We start from the raw sequence: 27,190 nt of genomic DNA, 5'->3' as shown, positions 1-27,190 counted from the left end.
AAGTTAATACTTTGTAGCGCCACCTTTTGCTGCGATTACAGCTGTAAGTCGCTTGGGGTATGTCTCTATCAGTTTTGCACATCGAGAGACTGACATTTTTTCCCATTCCTCCTTGCAAAACAGCTCGAGCTCAGTGAGGTTGGATGGAGAGCATTTGTGAACAGCAGTTTTCAGTTCTTTCCACAGATTCTCGATTGGATTCAGGTCTGGACTTTGACTTGGCCATTCTAACACCTGGATATGTTTATTTTTGAACCATTCCATTGTAGATTTTGCTTTATGTTTTGGATTTGTCTTGTTGGAAGACAAATCTCTGTCCCAGTCTCAGGTCTTTTGCAGACTCCATCAGGTTTTCTTCCAGAATGGTCCTGTATTTGGCTCCATCCATCTTCCCATCAATTTTAACCATCTTCCCTGTCCCTGCTGAAGAAAAGCAGGCCCAAACCATGATGCTGCCACCACCATGTTTGACAGTGGGGATGGTGTGTTCAGCTGTGTTGCTTTTACGCCAAACATAACGTTTTGCATTGTTGCCAAAAAGTTCAATTTTGGTTTCATCTGACCAGAGCACCTTCTTCCACATGTTTGGTGTGTCTCCCAGGTGGCTTGTGGCAAACTTTAAACAACACTTTTTATGGATATCTCTAAGAAATGGCTTTCTTCTTGCCACTCTTCCATAAAGGCCAGATTTGTGCAATATACGACTGATTGTTGTCCTATGGACAGAGTCTCCCACCTCAGCTGTAGATCTCTGCAGTTCATCCAGAGTGATCATGGGCCTCTTGGCTGCATCTCTGATCAGTCTTCTCCTCGTATGAGCTGAAAGTTTAGAGGGACGGCCAGGTCTTGGTAGATTTGCAGTGGTCTGATACTCCTTCCATTTCAATATTATCGCTTGCACAGTGCTCCTTGGGATGTTTAAAGCTTGGGAAATCTTTTTGTATCCAAATCCGGCTTTAAACTTCTTCACAACAGTATCTCGGACCTGCCTGGTGTGTTCCTTGTTCTTCATGATGCTCTCTGCGCTTTTAACGGACCTCTGAGACTATCACAGTGCAGGTGCATTTATACGGAGACTTGATTACACACAGGTGGATTGTATTCATCATCATTAGTCATTTAGGTCAACATTGGATAATTCAGAGATCCTCACTGAACTTCTGGAGAGAGTTTGCTGCACTGAAAGTAAAGGGGCTGAATAATTTTGCACGCCCAATTTTTCAGTTTTTGATTTGTTAAAAAAGTTTGAAATATCCAATAAATGTCGTTCCACTTCATGATTGTGTCCCACTTGTTGTTGATTCTTCACAAAAAAATACAGTTTTATATCTTTATGTTTGAAGCCTGAAATGTGGCAAAAGGTTGCAAAGTTCAAGGGGGCCGAATACTTTCACAAGGCACTGTATTTTATATTTAATATTCTGCAAAGCAGCCAAGCTTTACCTTGATGACAGCTTTGAAAACTCTTGGCTTTCTCTCAACTAGCTTCATGAGGAATGCTTTTCCAAAAATCTTGAAGGAGTTCCCACATATGCTGAGCACTTGTTGGCTGCTTTTCCTTTGCTCTGCAGTTGATGTTAAGATGTGATTGTTACTTGAACTCTGTGAAGCATTTATTTAGGCTGCAATCTGAGGTGCAGTTAACTCTAATGAACCTGTCCTCTGCAGCAGAGGTAACACTGGGTCTTCCTTTCCTGTGGCAATCCTCATGAGAGCCAGTTTCATCATTGTGCTTGATTGTTTTTGCAACTGCACTTGAAGAAACTTTATAAGTTCTTGACATTTTCCACAATTACTGACCTTCATGTCAGTAGTGATGGACTGTTGTTTCTCATTGCTTATTTGAGCTGTTCTTGCCATAATATGGACTTGGTATTTTACCAAATAGGGCTAACCTCTGTATATCACCCCTACCATGTCCCAACTCAACTGATTGGCTCACCTGTTAATTGAAATGCATTCCAGGTGACTACCTCATGAAGATGGTTGAGAGAATGCCAATAGTGTGCAAAGCTGTCATCAAGGCAAAGGGTGGTTACTTTGAAGAATCTCATATTTCAATTTGTTTAACACTTCTTTGGTTACTACATGATTCCATATGTATTATTTCATAGTTTTGATGTCTTCACTATTATTCTATAATGTATTTAATAGTAAAAATCAACAAAAACCCGTAAATGAGTAACTTTTGACTGGTATTGTAACTGAGGTTAGGTGTTCAATTACAAGGAATTGTGTTTTAGGGATTTAGTTCTTTAGGGATTGAAAGTTAGATCTTACTCTTGTGGGTCAGAAACAGTAACATTTATATTCTTAACGGTTCAGAAAATTAACATTTAAGCGACCATGAAGATGCTACGCAGTAAACTATCTTTCTTTGGCCTAATCTCTCAAAAGCTTTAGTGAGCCATAAACCTCAACTCTTAAAATGCTCCCTCGCTCTGTGGTGACGCAGAGGTTCTCTTTCATTGTAATGACATCACTGTAAGTGATTGCTTTAAGTGGCTGCGCCGTTTCAGCCCAACCTCCGCAACACCACCAAGCCCAGTCTATTTCATTAACCAGCATCCTGTATCTAATAACTGTTCTCATTGGAACAGCACACAGCGCCGGCTAATCCATACAACCGGGCCTAGCGCAAGCAGAGTGGACCGTTCGTCTCCTAAATTAAAAGCTATCAGGGAAAATCGCTGTAACGTATGAAAAAAGAAAACAGAGCAGTGCAACCTGTCCAACAACCCTCCACCCCCCCCCCCCCCCCTCCCTCTCCAGCCTTGTCTCAGGAGGACCGATGGCCAGCAGAAAATAGTTTAATGCCGTTTTTAACCTTCAGATGCATCAGCTGGCTCAGGAAAAGGTCACTTCCTCCGCCAAGTATCGATCCCATTCGTAGGAAAGCCGGCGGAGAGAGGCACTACAATATATTTGTTGTTTGACAAGGATGTGCACCCGTTAATGTTGGGTTAAATCTCTTAGGAAGGAAGGACGCATTTGCCACTGTGTATGGATGTGTGTGTGAAGCGTGCTTCCATGCGTGTGTGTAGTTGGGAGGGAGAGGTCCTTTGAAGGAGAGTGTTTTATGTTTATGAATTACACGTTTATCCATCTGCTGCTTTACAGTATGTGTGGAGAGGAATATTAGATCAGGTTTAGATCAGGTTTAGATCAGGTTTAGATCAGGCTTTTGTGGAAGCGACACTAACGTCTGGTGTTCATTTTGTATTTGTATGTGTGTGTATGTGATATGTCCAGCATTTTAAATGTATAGCCTAAACGTATACTTAAAAACGGGAAATTAACCAATCCACAATCGTTAACACAATGGAAAGGTCAAATGCTTTATTTATTATCTAAATGTTGAAAGTACGTGGGCGTGGAGAGAAACAAAATGGTGCAGTTTGAGGCCATGTGGTGGAGAGTGATGCGGGTGCTGGGGATGGGGGTGTGAGCAGGTGGGTCTGGGCAGGTGTGATGTCATTGATGTTTGTGTGCGTCTGTATGCTGTTTGTATGTGTATATTTTGTATTGTCATTTTTTTAAATTAATAAATGTGTAGCCACAATTTAATGTCTGTCTGCAAGGCTTGGACTGGGAATGGGACCAAGATGGAGGATGGAGGTCAGCAGTTGCCATGGATACTAGAACAATTCATTACTAATCCCCTTTTATTAAATGTGCATGAGAAAAGAGCAACTTTCCTTCCCAGTGGCTCACCAGGGTTCTGAGTTATTGTAATCCACTGTGAGAGGAGATGTCTGTACAAACAATCCGATAAGATTGTGGTCGCCAACATTTCTGAACGTGTCATCCATCGCCTCCTCTGGTTGGCTAGTGTTTGACATGGGCTTCCCAGCCCAGCCTCAAAACACGCTGCCATTCCCTAGTGACTTCAAATTCTCTATCAGCTGTGCCGCAGCTCAGGATTCTCCTCTTAATGAAAGCCTTGAGGGGGCTAAGTGGACAGTGGTGTTGTATTACTTAAGGCTGAATGGTACTTCCAAGGCTAAAAGCCTGAACACAGCATCAGCCCTGTTTCCGTTGGAACTGGAAGGAGAAGGTCTTCCTCTCAGTCCTCTTTCTCTCTCTTAACCGCTCCATGTTGTCACAGCGTGTTAGGGTCTGTGAGTGAACATGTCCTGGTGGAGCAGCCCATCGGCCCAGGCTCAGCAGCACACTGAGGCTCCTCTCGGTTGGACGGACGTGGCCCCACCTCAGCCCCACAAGGACAGGCTATTTTTGCCCTCATCAGCACTTGTTAGATGGCAGGCCTCATGAGGTCACTTAATGCATGATCGAGGGCCCAGGTTTGGGGTCAGAGCCAGCCACGAATCTGAGCAAAGTTGGTGTGCAACACACATTCATATGTTCATGTACTGTACATTAGAGTATATGTGAATATACGGATCCAAATAATGTAATTAAGATCCTATTTTAGATCACAATCCATATCAAATTCACTGCTTTCTTAATATAGTTAAAGTGGAACTTTTAGCAACATGAAATCTTATTAAAATCTGTTCATATACACCCCCATGAAGAATATATATATATATTTTTTACATTTTCTGACACACGAGCACTTAGATATGGTCATTTCAGCGGTTTCATAAATGCATAGAATGTCTGGGAATGGCGTCTAGTATGGCATTTGTGAAATTTCTATAGCAATATAGACTGGGAGAGCGGTCGTGCGTTTGGACATTTAATAGACACTGCAGCAAATAACCCCCCCCCCCCCCAAAAAAAAACTCTGTCTTGTTCTGGACCGAAGTCTACGCAGACCATTGCGCCACAGCCAATCATAGCTACAGTATGCCTATATGCAAATAAGCCATTTGCCACACGGCCTGCCATTTTGAACTGAATTGTGTGTTTACAGGCAGTAGCAACAGCGTGACATTAGATCACATTAACACATTCACCAAAAGCCACAAAATACACCTGAATGGATTTCTGCAAATATGTTAATAGCAAGGTAGTCCTCTTACATTTCGGATCTTCAAAGCCCCATTTATCAGATAACCATGAAAAGGTAGGCTATCTATCCCTCAGTCTCTTATGCACATCAACAACAACACGATCAACAACTAATGCTAGCCAGAGCGAGATGAGCAAACAATCTAACAAGGGATCTTTAGATAATCCTTCTCAGACTTTTTCAGCTAGTTAGCCGTCAAAATTGCACTGATAAACGACGGCGAATAGCAGACTGCTCGTCCTTCTGCAGCTTGGCTGCCAATGCATGCTTGTCCTAACCCACGTTTTGACAACTGAATGGGAACTTGCCTGTCTGCCCGTCTATTTGATCAATGCCAAATCTTCTTCTTCTATGATGGGGGGTTTAACTGCGGTTGGCATCCAATGTTAATGGTGCACTACCGCCACCGGCTAGACTTGAATAAGAAACAACAAAATAACATTTTGGGAAATGGGGAAAACGACGTCATACAAAATAAAACACGTCAACTAACAAAACCCATCACACTTCTTCAATCACATTCCACTCCAAAATACATCCCGACATATTCACTCCAAAATACATCCCGACATATCCACTCCAAAATACATCCCGACATATCCACTCCAAAATACATCCCGACATATCCACTCCAAAATACATCCCGACATATCCACTCCAAAATACATCCCGACATATCCACTCCAAAATACATCCCGACATATCCACTCCAAAATACATCCCGACATATCCACTCCAAAATACATCCCGACATATCCACTCCAAAATACATCCCTACACAGGCTCAGGGACCTGTGATGGGGCTACATTCACCGACAGGATTTCTTGCACGTCCTCGGCTGTGAAATCATGAAGACCCAAAGAAATGTTCAGCGGCATTCACAATGATTCCAATCTTCTTAGACTTCTTCTCTTCTCAGTTTATGACCATTGCAATAAATAATACAAAGTCGACCTTTTTAACATGTAGCATTTCACTATCCCTCATTTGATGAGACCTTCACTGGTTGTGGTGGCTTTACTACCATTGCTTCTTCCCCACCACTCGTTCCTTCCAATTTTCTCACTGCCTTCAGATAGGAGGCACGCTGGACACTCCTTACCCTTGCCACCTCATTCTCATTCACCCTAACAGGGCACTCCTTACCCTTGCCACCTCATTCTCATTCACCCTAACAGGGCACTCCTTACCCTTGCCACCTCATTCTCATTCACCCTAACAGGGCACTCCTTACCCTTGCCACCTCATTCTCCTTCACCCTAACAGGGCACCCCAAGAATTCAGGCACATGTTCACCTCCACAGTTGCAGCATTTCCTTTCATCTGGCATATGATATTCTTCCCTTCTGCACACAATTGACACATGACCAAATATTTGACATTCATGACACTGAAGAGGCTTGTGCACAAAAGCTCTTACAGGGTATCGCATGAATCCTAACTTTATATGAGAAGGGAGAAACTCTTCATCAAAGAACAGTAGCATGTATGAAGTGATTTTTTTTCCTCCGTCCACCATACAGGTCAGTCGATGTGCATCAACCACTCCATCGATGTCTTCAGTTAAATCCTCTGCCTTTATTTCTTGTGCCACCTCAGAAATAACCCCCTTGATAGGCACCATGCTACGACATTCCCACTCCGATATCTTTTTGAGTCTTAAAACACGACTTACTAGCAGTTTCAAACAAAACCTTGGTTTCCGCCATCTTCCGTCCTACCCAGTTCTCAAACCCGGCAAAACCCTTGATGCAAAATCTATTTGACAACTAAGAGATATGCTAACTGTGGATAACAGTCAATCAAGTTCAGCATAGCTAGCTAGCTAGCTAGTAAAGCGATTCACATTTCTTTGGTAGCCAACCAAATGAAACCTGAATCTTTAGCTGTCAACCACCGACAATAATATGAAGGGGAAAAGTCAGTCAATAACCCACTCCTCCCAGCAGCTAGCTGGCAAACGTTAGGCTCCATGTTTTTAGCTCGCTAAAATAGCTAGCAAAATGAATAGATACGCTAGCCCAGGGGCGCACTGGCCGTATTGAAAAACAACGAATTCGCGGGCCAATGTTTTATTCGAAAAGGTATGGCCCTTTATAATGTCCACATGTATATAGCATTTTAACATATTAAAACAAAAGAGAGAAATAGTATTTGTCCAGCCTTTGCTGCTATGCTTGCAGATGTGCATAATATGCTGCGACCCTAATCGAAAAGTATTTAATAACTCCAAATAACGTAGCTATAGGTTGTTATAACGTTTAAACGACATGTTTAAACATGTAACATGTTTTAAAAAAATGTTTAAATGCGCTGCATGTATCACCGGTGATGTTGAATGCATCATTGTTGTATGGTGCACTCCACATGCAATGTAGTTGAGTAGCCAGCCTAGGCTACTGCTCAAATGTTGCTGTAACAGGCCAAAATGTTTCTCCTTTGCATGGTGTTTTGTTGCATGTTTTGTTTTTTTGGTTATTCATTGTCAAGCGTTAAAAAACAATGCCAGACTGCAACATTTTAGTAGCCTAGCTAGGACTGTGGCATGTGTCTGCACATTTCCCCTCTGCTGCATGCTGTAAACAGGACACACGAAACCAGCGCAATTGAAGTCGAATTCACCTATGCGAGCGCACGCACCAGGCTGTAAATACTTCATGACTCAACGGTTGACTCATTTATAATCGCTTGTGTATCATATTTGGCCCGAGGGCCTTGACACATGTGCGCTAGCCTATTAGCCATGTTACGACTGACTTAGGATCATTGCCTTTGCTAGTTTGATTGTATTGATATTCCCAGTCTGTATTTGTTCAAAATATTGACTAGTTGAAAATAAAACAGTGCATCCTGAATGGGTGGAGGCAGCAAACAATGTATCAGGCCAGCTGTGATTTACAACCTGATTGCAACCTGATTTACAACCTGCTTTTTGGACTACCAAGAAATATATTGGTGAATTACAGTGCCTTTGGAAAGTATTCAGACCCCTTGACTTTTTCCACATTTTGTTAGGTTACAGCCTAATTCTAAAATTGATTAAATCCTTTTTTCCCCCTCATCAATCTACACACAATACCCCATAGTGACAAAGCAAAAACAGGTTTGGGGACATTTTTGCTAATTTATTATACATTTAAAAAATGGAAATATGACATTTACATAAGTATTCAGGCCCTTTACGCAGTACTTTGTTGAAGCACCTTTGGCAGAATTTACAGTCTCGAGTCTTCTTGGGTATGATAAGACAAACTTGGCAAACCTGTGTTCGGGGAGTTTCTCCCATTCTTCTCTGCAGATCTTCTGAAGCTCTCTCTGGTTGGATGGGGAACATTGCTGCACAGCTATTTTTAGGTCTCTCCAAATATGTTTGATCAGGTTCAAGTCCGGGGCCGCTCAAGGACATTCAGAGACTTGTCCAGGAGCCACTCCTGCGTTGTCTTGACTGTGTGCTTAGGGTTGTTGTCCTGTTCAAGGTGAACCTTCACCCTAGTCTGACGTCTTGCCTCGATCCTGACTAGTCTCCCAGTCCCTGCTGCTGAAAACATCCCCACAGCATGATGAGACACCATACTTTACCATAGGGATGGTGCCAGGTTTCCTCCAGACGTGAAGCTGAGCATTCAGGCCAAATTCTCTGGTTTCATCAGACCAGCGAATCTTGTTTTTCATGGCCTGAGGGTCTTTAGGTGCCTTTTGGCAAAATCCACGAGGGCTGTCTTCTATTTAAGAATGATGGAGGCCAGTGTATTCTTGGGGACCTTCAATGATGCAGACATTTTTTGGTGTCCTTCCCCAGATCTATGCCCCGACACAATCCTGTCTCAGAGCTCTACGGACAATTCCTTCGACCTCATGGCTTGGTTTTTGCTCTGACATGCGCTGTCAACTGTGGGACCTTATATAGACAGGTGTGTGCCTTTCCAAATAATGTCCAATCAATTGAATTTACCACAGGTGGACTCCATCTCAAGGATGATCAATGGGAACAGGATGCATCTGAGCTCAATTTCGAGTCTCATTGCAAAGGGTCTGAATACTTATGTAAATAATGTATTTCTGTTTTGTATTCTTAATATATTTGCAAAATTTTCTAAAAACCTGGTTACGCTTTGTCATTGTGGCACATTCTGTGTAGATTGCTGAGATTGCTTTTTTATATATTTAATCCATTTTAGAATAACGCTGTAAGGTAACAAAATGTGGAAAATGTCAAGGGATCTGAATACTGTCTGAAGGCACTAAATCATGCATTGAACTGCATCCATCTATTCTCTCAACCTCTTATGAAGTTGGTTTTGTAGCATAAACTGGGAATTTGATCTTTTTGACTAATATTATGATTGTCTGTTTGTTTCATATCTGCAAAGTAGCTTAAACGCTGTCTGTTCCACTTTAAGTCCTCCCCTCAAATAGTGTATCTCTCTGTTTAGATATCAGTTCCACCCTATTGTGTTTGTCTATGTCATCAGAAAGAAAGAAAAGTCACACACTCCCTTCATATCACCAGCGTGTCTAAATGCAGCTTTCTTAGTGTGATAGGCAGTGAAATGGAGGGAGAATGAGTGGATTGACATTACTGACACAGGGATGGGTTGAGATGACCACCAGGGATAATCCTTACGGCCACAAAAAAACAAAAACAAAAGACCATTTTTACATCAGGCTAGTGGCCCAGAGTTCATGCCACAGCGCTCGTTCCAGGCGCGCATTCTTTTTTTTAAATTTCATCATTTGATTTGGATTGTGCGTGAGCGGCGGGAGGAAGAAGGACCGTTCTTGTCAACCTTTGGAGCGGAGCGGCCGGTCGGCTGCAGCGTGATGCTTCTGTGTTATTTTTAAGCAGGTCCCCCCCCCCCCCCCCCCCCAGCCTCGGAGAGAGAGCCACACACTGAGAGGCAGACGAGGCAGAGAGGAGCGGCTAAGCCCGGGGATCAGGAGACAGGCGATTAACCTAAAGTCTGGTGCTTAGAACTTCAAAGTACAAACAGCCCTCTGCTCACGGATCAGGTCCCGTCTAAAGGATGGACAGAGGGAGCAGGGGGAAACAGTTGCTCCGTGTCCCCACACATACGTAACTGAGGGGGGGCTGGGGAGGGCAGAGGAGGGTGGGGTGTGGTTCTGGCATCCACAGACAATAACACCCTTTGGGCTCCTTGCTGAAACAATACTATGGGGGGGGGGGGGGGGTTTAGGTTTAGCCTTAGCCCTTGACATAGAGATGACATGAGCTGAGACTCTCAGTATCCCTGAGCATGGCGAGAGAAACCAGGAGAGGGGGGTGATGAACAGTGGGTGTGTAGTACTGCTACAGCAATACATTCTGTCAAGCTATGGATGTGATGGAAACCTGGAACCGAAAAAAGAAGTGGTTTCTATATCGGGGGCGGCGGCAGCCTAGCAAACGACGCGGTTTTATCTCTTTGATGGCTACGGGCCTTGTTAACTTCTGTGGTTTGTTTGTTTGTTTGCTTTCATGTTTGTTATCTCCGAAAACTGGTTCAAACATATTTCCGTGGCTCAGCACCCTCCGTGGCTATTATGGTCCCCATCCCTGGTCCCCATGAGCGCAGCCCCTACCTCCTTCCTCACCCCTATTCCCGTCCCACACCCCAACCCACATTCCCTAATGAACGACTAGCCACGGCTGATGAAACAGCAGCAGGTCTCTCTCATCTTCGCTTTCTCTCTCGCCTCTCCCCATACCCTCTCCCAATCCTCCTTCACAACCCCCCCCTCCTCCCCCCTCTCTCACTCTCTCTCTCTCTCTCTTGCTCTCTGTCTTTGAAGGAAGAGGTAGGAGGCTTCATTCTCAGTCTGCCTGCATTAAGACACATTCAGCAAACTTAGCCTGGCATATCCGCCGACGTTGCTCTATTCTTACCACACTCTAAAGAGCCTACATTTTAATCAGCTTGCTCCGACGCACAGGCCAAATGTTCTCCCCTTCATAAAAAAAAACACACACAAAAAAATCTGATTGTCAGCTATAACTCTTGGGGATGAGGACGATTACTTTAGATTAAAATGGCCAAACCTGACATAGCGAGGGAAACTCAACGGCGACCAGGAACAAAAAAATGAATGCTTTCGAAACAGTGCATGTGGGGTAAAGGACTTATGAGAGAAAGACAATCACAATTTTGAACATCTATTAAATATTAAAGAGCTGAATGTGGTCCTAGAGACTCATCATTAGCAGTAATGGGTTTTATACATCGCACTATTCAGCTATTTATTCCGCTGCTTCTAATCTTTAGGAGGCAAGTCCCAACTGAATCATTACACATCCAATCCAACATCATGCAAAAGCTGTGTGTGTGGGTGTGCGTGTGCGTGTGCGTGTGTGTGTGTGTGGGTGTGAGTGTGGGCGTGCGTGCGTATGTGCAATGCAGAAGATGAAAAGAATTCTTAGGAGAATCTTCACCTCTTTCTCCCCCACTCAGGTGTTTTGATCCTCAAACCCATCTCTAGTGCGTGCTTGAGTGAAAAAGAGGGAAATATTTTTGCCTCAACATTGAACCACACACATTTGTATGAAAATTAGGGGGAATGTGGTAAAAATTGGTTGTGAGAAACTGGATGAGAAATTGCACTGAGCCAAGACCAATTTAGATGGCACTTATCCATATGGGGACTAAACCAAAACAATTCCTCAATTCCAATGCATGATTATTCTCCGTCACTGTCACAAATAAATATGTGAATAAAATACTTTACTACAAATACTCAAAAATAATATTTTATATTTCATAGTTTGAAGTCAAGTCTTGATCTCTCTCTGTCCCTGCCTTCTGTTAATTTCCCATTTCTATGTAAATTCACTGCAGTGTACCACGGCCAGCAAGGCTACAGAATCAAGGTCACAGCAGCGCCTCTGTAAAGAAATGTTGATGTCTTTAGAAGGACTGCAGCAAACATTGAGAAAGTGTAAAGATCAAATCCAGCCACCCAGTGCGAAAAACATGGAGGCCATGCTAATTACTAGCCCCATACTTCCCCTGTACACACACACACTCTCTCTCTCTCTTTGTTCCTTCCTTTCTTTGCCTTGTCCTCCGACCAACACTCACTTGCTTTTCTTCTTTCACCATTTCAAGATGGATTTTCAAATATTCAAATAAAAAAAAGAGTTTTGTAACTGTTTCCACATCGCACGACATGGACAGATTGTAGGTAACCATTAGCATCCCTGTGAGACACCTCTCATTGATCATCCTCGTGTAGTAGGTTCATTTGTAACATTGTGTGACTGGCTTTGGTGCAAAACTACCCTTGTTCAAAATACCACTACAGCACATTTAATGCGTCATAAATTGTTTGTGGCCCTTATCAAGTACATACTTATTAAGAAAGAAAAAGAATCCGCCTCCTCACTCTCCCCAGCTGGCACCTTTTCTCTAATGTTGAATGACAAAGGACAGTGAAGGCGTGCATATGTTTTAATATCGGTGTTTATGTGAGTGTGTATACTGTGTATACAGTACGTGTATATACATAGTTGTATTGAGAATTATTTAGGGTGTATATGTGTGTGTGTGGGCACGCTTGTGTGAATTCGGGTGGAGGTGGGGGGGGGGGGGGGGGGGGGGGGGGTCTAGTTGCTACGCATCGCTTCAACTCCTTTTCAGTACCCCTTGAATGCTGGAGCTGTTTCTATGGTAACACTGACCCCTGGGAGTAGATGCTTTTCACCAGGAGCCTCTTTATAATGGATTCACAGCTCGGAAACAAAGGGGGAAAAATACACTCTTTCTCTCTCCCTATTTTTTTTGTCCAGAAACTACTCTCTCTCTCTGTCAATGTTGCAATGTTTGTCGAAGGAGTAAAAACAGCTCACTCTTATTTCTCCCCTATGCTACAGCATTGAAACAAGATCTGGAGAATATAACCATTTTTATACTTCTATTCCCTTTTTCTAGCCCCCTTTATTTCAAGCTCGATTCACTCTCTTTTTCTCTGTCTGCCAGTTATTTCTAACATACTCCCTATTCGTACTCTTTGTTTGTTATCTTACGCCCTTCTCTATTGTTCTGGGTTGTTTCAAGTTATTATCTTGGTTATCTCTTTTATTCCGTTCCCTCGCCCAGTCCCTTCCTCTATTCAATTGATATCACACTTCTGTCATGTAGAGATACAATGTTAAGGCAGTGTGAAATCAGTGCAGTAACCATCTCTATGTCTTCTCTCTCTGCTCCTCTCCCCAGGCCAAGCTGATAGTACCAAACAGCACAGCAGGTCTGATCATTGGTAAAGGTGGAGCCACAGTCAAGGCCGTCATGGAGCAGTCAGGCGCCTGGGTGCAGCTCTCCCAAAAACCAGAGGGCATCAACCTGCAGGAGCGCGTGGTCACCATTAGCGGAGAGCCCGAGCAGAACCGTAAAGCCGTGGAGATCATTGTTCAGAAGATCCAGGAGGACCCCCAGAGCAGCAGCTGCCTCAACATCAGCTACTCCAACATCTCTGGCCCTGTGGCCAACTCCAACCCCACCGGCTCCCCCTACGCCAACTCAGCCGAGGTGAACCCCGCTGCTGCTGCTGCCGCCGCTGCCACAGCCTCCAGCCTCCTGGGTCAGGCCACCATGCAGAGTATGGGCGGCTTCCCCACCACCATGGGTCCCAGCTTCTCAGGCAACGACCTCCTGACCATCACCTCGGCCCTCAACACGTTAGCCAGCTACGGCTACAACACCAACTCCCTGGGCCTGGGGCTCAACCCCGCGGCAGCCTCAGGAGTCCTGGCCGCCGTAGCTGCTAGCGCTAACCCCGCCGCGGCTGCCGCTGCAAACCTCCTGGCATCCTATGCCAGCGATGCTTCCACCAGCGCAGGCCACCAGGCCGCCTCCCTGGGAGGCTTCACCCTGGGCTCGCTGGCCGCGGCCACTGGGGCCACCAACGGCTACCTGAGCGCCTCATCCCCGCTGATGGCACAATCCCTGATGGCCACTGAGAAGCAAATGCAGGAGGGGGCAAAGGACGTGGTGGAGATCGCTGTTCCCGAAAACCTGGTAGGAGCCATCTTGGGGAAAGGAGGGAAAACGCTAGTGGAGTACCAGGAGCTGACTGGAGCCCGGATCCAGATCTCCAAAAAGGGAGAGTTCATTCCCGGCACCCGGAACCGTAAAGTTACCATAACCGGCTCTCCGGCGTCAACGCAGGCAGCTCAGTATCTGATCAGCCAACGGATCACGTATGAGCAGGGTGTGCGCGCCACCAACCCACAGAAGGTGGGCTAGAAAAAGGGAATGGAATGGAGGAAAACGAGTGGGGGCTTGGGGAGTAATGCAAAGTGAGAGAGAAAGGGAGAGGAGAGCAAGAATGTTGGAAGGAATCGTTCACACGTTTTTTCGTGTTTCAGTATTGTAAAAATGATGTGACGCAAAGAATTTGCTCGGAGAGAGGAGAAAGTGTAATGCGGAATACAAATGAAAATAAGGTGTAAAATGTAAATACGGTTTTATTACTTAAGTCTTGATCTTTCGGGATTTTTTATTGTTTTGTTTTTTTGTTATTTTGTTTGTTTGGGTATTCTCCGGACAGTGGTGAATGCGATTTTAAACTGGCATGCTGCCGCGCTGCAGTTTGGAAAAGGGGGGCGGTGGGGGTACTGGGGGCCGACCCCCATGGAATCAGCCCCTTCCCCACCCCCACCCCCATTCCTGTGTAGCTCACAGATTTTTTTTCTTCAGATTTGCCTTCAGTTTCAATTTGCCCCTTACCCTGCCCCCCCCCCCCCCCACACACTTTTCACCCTCCCCCTACAAGGGTCTGAGAAGACTGCAAACAAGTGCTTGGTTTGAGATCTAAGGAAAATCCCTGTAGTTGATGACATCCCCCTCCTTTCCCCCATCCCTCGCCCCTCTCACAGCCCCCCCCCCCCCCCCCTGTTTTGGGCAAAGGAGGTTGAGAGATGTGCCCTCCTATTCCTATTGCCTCACGCCTTAGGTTCTGATTTAGCCAGATGCATGCTATGCCACGCTCCGTATTTATATATGGGATGCTCGTGTTTCGTATGTAGGACGAAGGCAGAGACGCGTGGTGCATCTCATTGGGTCAGAATTCTAGCGTAGCGCAAGAGTACATATAGAGGTTGGGGCATTTTTCTCAACAAAGTTTGCAGTCTGATATTATGATTATTATTAAGATTATTATAGATATCATCATCATTATTTATTCATATGATTTCACCCATAAAGTTCGGTATTTTCCTTGTTTTTTTTTAATCTGTGAATTCAGGTTGACATGAATGTAAAGACTATTTTTGATTTGATTTGTTTAATTTAAGTGGATTTAATAGTATGTCACGTAGTGTAATATACAGTATGTCTTATTTAAGTCCAGTAAAAACTGCACCGTAGGGACCACTACAGTGATGACGAAGAGGAAGGGTTAGCTTTGATATCCAGCAAAGAGCAGGACAGTAAATATTCACATTAAACACACACACACACACAAACCCTCTGATGCCATGTCAGTGCTAAAAAGGATTATAACATATCTACATGGCAGATTACGGTGAAATCAAGCAGACTAGTCTCTATATACATACATAGCTGCACAATGAAAAATGCCACTTGCACAACAGGCCCAAGAGCAGCGTTCACATTCTTGCAGGAACAAAGTTCTCTAATAACGTCAACCCCCGAAGTTGTTTCAATGTTGTGTGAGCTCAGATTTATCTCCTCTCTCTCCAGCTTAGCCTGTGTCCCTCAACATTGTGAAAAGCCAAAGTCTTGTTGGGACTGGAGGGCCATAGCCGTCTCCACTGAGATATCCAGCGAGCGCTGCTCTTCTGCCTGTGGCACTCTAACTCTAACTGTCTAGACAGGCCAGGCGAGACACTAGGAACAAGAGCACTTAGAACCTAGAGGTGGTGGCCCCGCCAGGATACGTACATACTACTGAAAAATACAAACACTGAAGATGAGAAAGTTGATAGTTGGAACGATCTCACTAGGGTCCAACCAGATTGCCAGGCCCCGTCTCATTGCAAACAGATCTATTTCAAGGTAGTTCATATTTAGAAGTAGTTTTCCCTAATACTTGCTCTTATCAAGCAGTGTTCTTCTGTCCACGATGAACGGGGGGAATGTAAGGTGGTACGGTCTGTTGGGCGTTAACTACAAGTCTAATGGTTGTGGGTTATTCTGATTTTGGAAAACTGTAGGGACCTCCCACTACACACTCCCTGCAATGGATACTACCCACTAACCTATAAGCTGCTAAAGATGTTTTGGTTTGTTTTATCTTGTTTTGGTTTTTTTTGCAATCGGAGTACACTGAAGTCCATCTTAATGCACTGTGAAGTGTGGGTATCTTTTTCTCTGCCCATGAGGTCAGGGCTGTGTGCTGTAGGAGCTTGGTCACAGGCATATGCGTTGTTATTATTATGTCAGGGAAAATGTACACATGAAAATACCAGGCAACTACGGTAATCATATCTCATGAACAAAACTCTATTTGCATACAATATCAGTTCTCAGTTAGATATGCAAGACGAGGAAAGAGTATTCATGTTTCTAAACACTACGTTGAGACCGGGATCCTGGATTGAGGCTTTGGATGCGCTTTGACTCAGTTTGGCATTGAAAGTAATGTGGTTGTAGAAACGGTCTCTATTTGGAGGATGGGATTGGGGGGGGGGGGGGGGGAGTGGTAGGTGTGCATGTTCAGCTTTTGCTATTCAAAGACAACAGTTGGAGGTATGTGGAGTTTTATCCCAATTTTGACCGGGTTGCTCTTTTTTTTTAAGATACTCTAATCGTCCGACTTCCCTTTTCATATTTGCTGTTTTCATAAAAAGTTTAAATTGATGTATTCTGTTAGCTAACTGAAAATGGCAGGCTAACCTAAATGTGATTACTTCTAAAATGCCAAAGGAGGGGGGGGGGGGACAATCTAACTTGGTCTGTGGGTATCTTTGGGAACCTATCTCCCCAATTGGACATTTAGACACTGTAATGTAAAGGAAATCTATCCAATGGTGAGCTCTCACTAGTATTCGCCATTGGAACGTTTTCTCTATTGTCTATTGGAGCGACAGTGAAGCGCGTATCTCGACAGATTGGTAAGGAGGCTTCTTTATTTCCATCTAATACCATCCACTTTCCTCACCCCCCCAACCCTTGTACCTTCGTGCACCCCATTCTTACACATCAACCCAGAGCCCCCCTCTCACATCTCTCCATGGGTGATAGTGTCTGGTGTTGCGATGCATGTCTGCTTGCCCTTCCAGACCACAACTACTCCAAAACAATGACTGTCTGAGTCTCTTAATGCTATGAGGGTAGAGAGGACAGAGTTCCCTTGGTTGTAGAGCTGAGCATTAGAGTCTAGTTAGTGACCATTTTACCAGCAGCAGTGAGAACAAATTAGTAGGTGGCAGAGGAAGTAAGAAAGAGAACCTGCAACCAGGCAACTAAGAGAGAGAGAGCTACTATCTGAATTCATTCTGTCAATCCCCTGGCCAGTGGTTTGAAACCATATCTTATTCTGTATGTTAGTGATAGGAGTGAAAACATTATGCTACATTTGGTACACATGCCCAGATACATACAGTACATTCATAAACACATTTACATAGATTGCGAGTAGAATAAGGGAAATACTGCTTGTTGAAATCATTAAGAAATGACAGAAATTACTGGATATAAGCGATACTACAACTGTGACAAATCAATGTGAATGATATCAAATAGAACAATATCAAATACCTGTAGTTGGAGATCACGGGAAGGTGCCAACAAAGTTTGTCAAAGCACGGCTTTGTTATCTTTTTATTTAATTCAAATTAAATTACCCCATGTTGATGGGGTTTTAGGTTGTCCATTTTTGGCTGGTTTGTAATTTAGGGGATCTAGATAAAATGTGATGAGTACTGGAAGCAATATACGTAGTAGCATGTTGTCCTTGTATTGTCTTTTCGTTCTGTCCGTTGTAAAAGCTTAGGATTTACCTAGATGTTGAATAGATTTACATAATTACGATTTTTTTTTTTTGTGAAATTGCTGCTATTTAATAAGTGATGTACTAAAAATAAAGTTAAAACATATCTGATTGGTCGTTTAGCAGGATGTTGTAGTTCCCAGAGATGTACTAAATGCTATACATGCCGATAAGATAATAATTACTGTAAAAACAAACTCAACAAATAAACCTGTGCCAAAATAGATCTTTAAAGACTGAAACTGAAAATGCGCGTGATTTAAAAAACATTACATGAAAGGAAACATACTTTTATAAGAAAAAAAATGTGATAAGTGCCAAACGAACCATATTTATAATTGTAAATAGAAGGAAATGGTACAAGTGACTTTTTTGTTGTTGAGTAAAAATCGATGAAAAAAAAAAGGTTTTAGTTCAACTTTTAATTCCCCCTTTACTTACCATATGACATGAAATAAGGGATTGTGGAGGAAGGGAGCCATCTTGTTAGCTAGTAATCCAGAATTCCTTGAATATTACAGTACTTAGACGCCGGGGCCAGAAGAATCAACGTAGAGATAGATTAGCATGGTTAATGATACACATGATATTAACATTCTTAATACAGCCTTTTATAGTTCTGAAAATGTATTTTGTGGAGATAGATGTTATCTTTTTTGCACGTCTATATTGCATGATATCAAAGTGAAGCGTGGACAACAAAAAAAATTTAGAAAAAAAATATCGTACAACATTTTTGGCCCGGTGTGTATTCTTCATTTTGAAGACAAATCGTTGCATGCCAACAATGGAAAAGCCTTTTCATTTTCAGTGACACAATTTCAAACCTGTGTTGTTTTCACTAAGAACATGCAGGGACATCGTCCAGTAGAGCAAGGCCACAATATAATTAGATTGTATGACTGGATGAGTATTTTGTGAGAACTTTGTCTAGGCATTAAAACATTCTTAGAGAGATAGGAACAAACGTTTAATCAAACATGAAGCAATTTGTTTTTTTTGCTGGTTGTGCTTCTTTTACTAAAACTCTAAAACGGAAATATTTAATCCTGAATGAATTTGAATGCTTTTTACATAGATATGGATATATTGTCCAGGAGTGTACTCACCTCTGCATAAGTTTGCATATCACTCTTCGATCATGACTTCAGGGCTTGAGTGTCCATGTGTTTTGTGTGAATAACTAACATCAGGTAAGGCCAGATCTGGCCCTAGTGTCATTCTAACCATCTGTTTACCCTTTCGGCTCCCTCTGAGCTTGATCTCTTGTCTTAATGTAAATATGCACTTTATATTTCTCATTTAGACAGCTTTCTCATTTAAACCCCCATCTCCTGAAAGGAAACTAGGAAAAGTATTTTGATGTGCCTAGGCACCATGATTTTTCACACTCTGTTGCTGTTCAGCTTTTGAATTTCTCAAAATCCTGGGTCTCTCTCCAGAATTTGGGACAAACGTGTGTTTGACTCTATAATCACTGAATTTGGTCTCATTACATAATTACACTTTCTACGAAAAAAACATATATATATTGCCAATATTCCCCATGTTGTCCATTGCCCAACTGTCATTCAGTTTCACCATTAGACAACCGAATGGTGTTGGCATGCTCAAAAGGGGATTGTAAATGACAAAAGCTGGTCAGCCACAAGAAAACATAGCTTTTCCTCACTTAACACAGAATTTGGACTTATGTATATTTCTGAAGCTTTTAATAACAGTGTCAAAAAGGGACACTCAGTCTAAACTTTAACCAAATTGACATCCCTGTTCCTAGCGATGCCTCAGTTGCAATACAATGTCAGCATGAGGTATACTGTATAGCCCTGTAGAGTAAGCTGAGATGGGGGTTTGTGCATTAGTGTGGTACCTTATTGTACAGCTGTGCATGTGCTATTGTCTGGCTCTCCCGTGTATGTGTGTCTGCAGTAGGTCAGCATCGTGGTGTCGTCTCCATGTGCTGGGTGAACAGATCTGTTCTGTGATGTGCAGAGGAATGCAAACTTATGGTTCACCTGCTGTAGGTGACATCATTGCTTTTCAGTAGGTGTGTGGCTATTAGTGCTCAACTCCAAAACCTCACAATGCCCCAACCCCCGCCCTCCTCGCTCACACCCACCCCCACCACCCTTAGCCAGACATTCACGGAACCCAGGGTCCCACTCTTGAGCTTGTACCCCATCGAAGCACCAGCAATTTTAGACTGCATTTGTCATATCACTGTTCAGTTCCTCTTTATTGTTTTCCTGTTTTTTATTTGTACTATGCTCTCTAACCTAGACCAATTATAACAAAATGCCATTCATATGTACCCTGTTTACTCCCCCTTTTCTCCTTTTTGCACTTTCACTGCCCCCCTTTTCCAACCACTCCCCCACACTTCTGCTCCGATCCCGCCACACCACCAAACCCCCCCTCCTCCTCCTCCTCCTCCTCCTCCTCGAGTTTCTCCCGAGTGCCAAAACAAAAACAGTACCATTCCAAACTTTTTGAGTTTTCTTGTATGTTGGACATCCATTGGACGCACCCATGAAGCCAGCATGTTCCTCCATAACATGATGTCAGTCATGACGCCTCAACATTACCCAAAAGAAACAGATCAAAAAAAAAACCCTGAGCTAAAAGCAGACCTGGATTAACCCGGTAAAGGCTGGCTACCTCTCATAAACTGCTTTTCCTAATTCTCTACCATCTCTTCAACCTCCAGGACATCATTGATTGTGTGCCATAGTGTTGGGGGCACTTGTCACTCTCCTCACTCCCCAAGTCTCTCCATTTGATTTTCGATGGGAAAAAATAAAAAAATCCATTTCTAATGACGATTCTTTTTCTTTAACATTAAACCACACTCAGAATGGTGTGAGGAGTGTAATCGTCAGCTGCGCAGCCATCCTCTGTCTTCTGAACTTTGAACTTTTCACCCCTCATGAACTTTATTGACCTTCTTCCTCCCCTTCTATGTTCATCAAACTGTTTGGACTTAAATCTCCATTCCATCACCAAAACTATTTGAGACTGTGCAATTCTAGTTGAAATGATTGGATTTTTTTTTGCTTGTTTCTCATCACTGGGGCAATTCTCAGAGATAAAGAATGAAAAATCATCCACACAAAAAAATACAGACAAACAACAACAACAAAAAAACTAAACAACTGTTTCTCCACAATTTCATTTTTCTCTCATTGTAAATATTTTTGTCAGATTTTGTTGAGCTGTAAAGAGAGGCGTGTTCAACAGAATGGGGCCGGCAGCATAAAACCCACCTAGTGGAAAGAGGAAGAGAAAGACGCACCCCATACATCTACTCATTTGTTCTGCTACAGTAGCTTGTTGTATTGACATTGGTGTGACCTGCTGTATTTGTTGTTGTTTATTTCCATGCTAGCTCCACTTAGATAAAAGGATGTAAAAACGCAAAAGAGAATTCAGTTCTGGAGCTGAAAATCATCCTCATGATAGAATTGTTTACATTTGCTACCGTAGCTGTATTCGTTGGTGGTTTCGTTTTGCTTAGTGTGAGTCGTAGTTATTGTAAATGCTTGGTAGTTGGAAGAACATATCAATGTGGAGAACTTGCTAGACTCGGCACCTTACACTAGATGTGGGACACACAAGACTAGGGAAAACCTGTGTCGACAAAAAGGAAGTTGAGCCCTCTTTAGTGCAATAGAGTAAAAGTGATATCGTTTATAACTAGGATTATGTTAATTGGGCATATTGTAGGTGGGCGTTGCTGAATGTAAATGCCAACATGACAAAGGTGCCCGTAGTGCCAACTGAGACATATCTCGGTCAGTGGGTTTAGTAGATCGAAGAAGACTGAAAGTATTCATTTGACACAGCTAGACTGGACTGACCATATCATTGCTTAGCTTTGGGCTCCACTCACAATGCTTTATGCTGCCAGCCTCATTTTCTGATAACACTTCATGAGCTATTTATTTTCAATCTATTATATACTATTAATAAATGACAACACAACAAGAAAAAGGGAATGACTGGAAAGGTGAATTATTGTTTTGTTTTTTAGTATTTTAGTGGTTGCTTTTAACACCATTCATTAACTGACTTAAAGAGTATTGAATATTTAATGTAATTGTAGCATTGTGTTTGTAAAAAAAAAAGTAAAAAAAAGTAGTGAGTTGTGTTTATTGACTTGTGGATTACCAGTGAAGTCAGCAATCTAGTGCTAATATATATTTAATCTTTTTTTAAGGATTATTATTTTCCGACAGCAACAACAGTCATTATAAATGTTCATTTTAGCATCACCTGTCTTCTGTTGTCTTATTCTTCACCTCCCACTACACTCAGTCTCATCCAAGTAACACATTGCAAGTTTGTGCCTGAAACCATGTGCTTGGTCTGGGGGCGGGGCCATATGGTATGAGTGGCGTGTGTGTATGTGAGTGCGTGTGTGTGTGTGTGTATGAGGGAGAGAGTGTGTGAATGGAAAGGCTGCTGTCTGAGCCTTGGTGGGTGGGTGTTCTGTCCAATGTCCACCAAAGCTAAAACCTGGAGGGCTTCCATTCACCAATGGAATCCCCTGACGTTATAGCTGGAACTTCATCATGTGACCTGAGCCGACTCTATCGTTCATAACCCTCCCACCCAACCACTCTCCACCACTACCCTATCCCTGAGTCATCCCTTACCACACGTCATCACCATGTGATGTTCTCCATCGATAATATACTACTCGACCAGATCCACATTAACATGTCTCCTCCATGTTTCCAAAAGGAGCGCGTTGCAAGTCAACCTGCTTCCCACATGATACTCAACCATCCTCTCTAGCTGCCGGGGCCAGGCCCATTCGTCTAAAAACAAGAGGATAGACAGACAGAGAAATAGTGATTCTCAGGGTGTCTCCTTGATCTCCCTTTATATCCTGCCTTCTGCGGTTGTCCCACTTTATTCTGCCCTAATGATTTCTATGGAGCCCAAAGACGACGATGATTTCCAATGCTCATGTTAATGGTTGCTTAGCAATTATTCTGAGGGATGATGTGCACCCACTTAAAGGAGCAAGCAAATGCTGTATTGTTTACAACCTAAATGAGACCAACGCTGTTGAAAAGGAATGTGTAGGACAAAAAAAAATTATACGTATTGCAAAATGATGACATTTCAACAACAATTTGTGTGACATGAGTTAATGTAATTATGAATCATTGCATGGTACAATTTTTTTGCAATGAAAACATCTTTTTTTGAACTGTTAGAATGGATGGTACATTGTCAAATTAGTGCAACATTTAGACGCTAATAATAAAACAAACGTTGGTGTCCGTGTTAATGTCACCATCAGGAGAGGTTTTGGACCAATGAATGCAAAATGTTGTAACGGTTTTGTTCATTTGTACATGGTAATAATGGGTCAAATAAACCATTGAAGCTAATTGTCAGGTAGACATCATTAGTCTTACTAATTAATTCATCAAGGCCCACACAATGGTTTACCATGTTAATACTCAAAGAGGTGCTTGAAAAACAGTTGATATTGGACAGAATACAGTTCTTACTATAACCAAACCCCAAAAGAGGTAAGTTAAACACCCCTTGTCCTGTAATACAACGTTGCACATGATATTGTGGTGTTTCACAAACACACATGTTTACCCGAGGCAGAAATAATATTTCAAGAAGGTTTAGGTATTTAAGGAGGACATGAATGACAATGTTGGACATTACCATGCTTTTGCTGAACAAGCAGCATAGCAATCAGGTTATGAGACGATCGGAAAGGTTGGGACTCGTCTCACCTCATCCAGTACACCCAATACAATAGAAATTACACAATCAAGATGGAGGCTATGTTGCTCTTTGACATTTTCATCCTCCCACTATCACTGTGCACCAACCAGTTCATCCAACCAGCAAACACCACCCCCCGCATTCACCATGTCTCCACAGCCAACCTATCAGGATCTGTGGATGTAGGCAGATCCAAGCAACTTCTGGCCAATGGGCTTAGACCTCTCCATGCATTGGCTATTGGTTTATTGACCTGCAGCACAGCAGAGTCCCCAGGTTTATCAACATTCACGGCACGGTCTGAAAACCAAACCTGTCTCACAAACCTTCCGTACATTAAAGAAGTACCTCCAAGGTTCAGAATGAAGCAGAGTTCATGGTTTACTGCACACACCTCCCAAGTCATTAAATCGAGGCAATTTGTAAGGCAGCTAAAATAACGTTATGGTACAATATGAAGCCAAAAGTTGTAATGAGCCCCTGAGCTTTCGTAATAGAGCAATGTCAGAGCTTTGATGCACCTTTTGTTAGGCACTGCAGTAGGTGTGTTTGTTTTGTGTCCTTGATAGCTTTGTAGTCATTCCAGAGCGTCAATGAACTGAAAGGAGGTGAGTTCTGAGATTCATGGAGAATAACTGAACCTAAAAGGGATTGCTCACCCAAATTACAACATTACACATTGGTTTCCTTACCCTGTATGCAGTCTATGGACAAAGTGTGACAGCAATCCATGCTTTACGTTTTAGCATTTGCGGCACAAATCCCATTCCAGTCATGGGACCAGTATTAGCATTTTTCACTCATCATGTCCAAATCATCCAAGGTCTTTAAAATTGATTGTGAAGCTCAACAAAGTCACATATACACCACCGTTCAAAAGTTTAGGGTCACTTAGAAATGTCCTTGTTTTTGAAAGATTTTTTATGGAATATCTACATAGGCGTACAGGGACCCGTTATCAGCAACCATCACTACTGTGTTCCAATGGCACGTTGTGTTAGCTAATCCAAGTGTATCATTTTCAAAGGCTAATTGATCATTAGAAAACCCTTTTGCAATTATGTTAGCACAGCTGAAAACTGTTGTTCTGATTAATGAAGCAATAAAACTAGCCTTTTATAGACTAGTTGAGTATCTGGAGAATCAGCATTTGTGGGTTCGATTACAGGCTCAAAATGGCCAGAAAGATAGTGTATGTTTCGAAAAGGATGCGCAAAAAATGACTTGAATGGGATTTGTGCTACAAATTCAAAAACGTTAGCGTATTGAAACAGTGCTAGGGAAACCAAACCAAAGCATTGATTGCTGTCATACCTTGTCCATAGACTGCTTACAAGGTAAGGAAACCAACGTTTCATTTTTGGAATTTGGGTGAACTATCCCTTTAAAGGGTGCGTTTTCACTGTATTATTCACTGTACGGAATACTACTCAATCCCTGTAAGCCCCATTTGTGGCTTGTGTTTTCCGTGAAACCTCTGGGCATCTGGTGAAGCCGCTACAATGACAGATTAGGCTCCTCCATATACCTCCCATCTATCTCTCCTGCCAGTTGGACTGGATTGGTGGTAGGACAGCTTGTGTTTCATCTTCGCCAATGCTGCCAATCCTGCTAATTGTGCATCTCTCCTGCCTGAGGCGACATTGATTTTCCTTCTCCTCCTAGCTGCTCTTTTTCCATTCCCTTGTTCATCCCAAGAATCCCTGTAAATCCCAGACCGGCTGTTCCATGGAATTCCCTAGTTCCATTCGGAAAGTTAGATAGGAGAGGTAGGATAGACGGTGGGGGGTGGGGTGGGGGGTGGGGGGGGGGGGGGGGTGCTACATTACACATATAGTAATTGATGTGTACAAAAATGTGTTGCTAATAATTCTTTTTTACCTGCGTTTTGCACAATCAGACTGTAAACCGGACCTGCTTTGACTGTGGCTACAGTACAGTAGCATTAGTCCCATCGCCAGACCTACTGTATGTAGCTGTTCAGATTCCTGTCCGCAACAGCACACCCGTGTCCACCCACACCCTACTGCTCTGTTACCTAGGTCGCTGGTAAGGGGGCTATGCATTTGCCAGAATAAACAGCAGATGTTTTGAATTTGAAAAATACACAAGCACCTAATCCTTGGCAAATCACAGTGCTATACTGCCTAATTGAATTCCATGGAAGCTCATTTCTATTCTCTTGTGCTTGGCTATTCCAGGCACAGGTTGATACAGAGGATAAGAATAATAATGCAAACAGCCAATGTTTGAGATTTGTTCCCTTATGAGATATTTTGACCAAGAGTTAAGAGAAAGTTCTGACCAAGAATTAAAGATACAATTTTGACAAAAAAATGAACATGGCTACAGAGACATTGAATGACAATTTCACCCTACCTCTGCTTGAATCAATAGATAAATGTATTTTTAATGCAATATTTTGTATAAAAATTAGGGAAGACAAATGTTTAATTATAGACTACATCAGATTTTAAAGTATCGGCTGATAAAGGAGATTATTTGTAATTTAATTACATTTGAAATTGGAATGTATATTTTTGACAAACAGAATGCAATTTGTATTTCGACTGCCAGCGTAAGACCAAGTTTGTGTTCTAACAGTTATACCGAAATTTTCGCACTTTTACAAGGACTCAGGTCAATATTTGGGTTATTTCTTGAATGTTTTCATCTACTTATTGCATGTTTGTCTAGGAAACTAATACTTTGTCTTTGATTGAGGAAGATACAAATTGTAGACTGTCATAAGACTGAAATCTTGTAACTAAATCCACACTTGTTTTTCAGCATTCAATTGTTGCTGTCTACCATTTGCATGTACCTTCTATGCATTTAACAAGTATCCATCATTAAGAAAGTGATATCAAATTCCTGGACCTGGAAATGAGCTTAAAACCACCGAGCTACAACAAACCCCAAGGTTGAAGAAAACCTCAACGGACCTCTCCCACTTAAACTTGCCATCTGCACTGGTACAAGAGCTGTCCATATTTGACTAGCAACAATGATTCCAACATCCTAAGCAAATAAAGTGGAAACTGCCTATTGTCCTTTGGCAACACTTTACATTACATAGGCATTGAACTTACTAGCCTGAAAGTGTAATAGGCTGTTCCACAGGTAGTTAAATTTGTATGAGGGCGGGGCCTATGCAATGACAGGTGTAGCCAATGATCTTATAATTATGATACTTTGCTTCACGGCCAGTTTATAGATTATATTTCAGAACATTTATTATACAGACCAAAATCTGTATTTATTCCATCTGGTTTATCATTCTCTTTAAATCAAATTGATTTAATAATTTATGCCAGTCAGATAAGCAAAATACTGAACAATGATTGTATGTTTTTGTATGTTTATTTTTGTTGTTGCTGTTGTGATATTTCTAACCAACATTACAGACTATGTTTAAAATAAGAAACGCATTACATTCTTAACTATTCCAAAAAGTACTTTAAATGTAATTCATGTTTGATTATTATGTGTATAAATACAAGTTAGAA

At 42.4% G+C, this 27,190-nt stretch overlaps 1 protein-coding gene across 2 annotated transcripts in view; it reads left to right on the top strand.

Annotated features, from left to right (window-relative positions):
- LOC139382366 (RNA-binding protein Nova-1-like) overlaps positions 1 to 18,645 on the top strand; it is a 61,917-nt gene extending 43,272 nt beyond the window's left edge. Inside the window, exon 5 of one of the 2 annotated variants that reach the window (XM_071126362.1) lies at positions 13,187 to 18,645. In XM_071126362.1, the coding sequence (XP_070982463.1) occupies positions 13,187 to 14,215 (1,029 nt within the window). In that variant the 3' untranslated portion in view covers positions 14,216 to 18,645. The remainder of the gene's footprint in view (positions 1 to 13,186) is intronic. The other variant, XM_071126363.1, reaches the window with a different exon arrangement.
- The last annotated feature ends 8,545 nt before the right edge of the window (positions 18,646 to 27,190 follow it).

Source organism: Oncorhynchus clarkii, chromosome 24, assembly GCF_045791955.1.
Source record: "Oncorhynchus clarkii lewisi isolate Uvic-CL-2024 chromosome 24, UVic_Ocla_1.0, whole genome shotgun sequence".
Lineage (NCBI taxonomy): Eukaryota > Metazoa > Chordata > Actinopteri > Salmoniformes > Salmonidae > Oncorhynchus > Oncorhynchus clarkii.
This window is presented reverse-complemented; position numbering and strand designations above follow the sequence as displayed.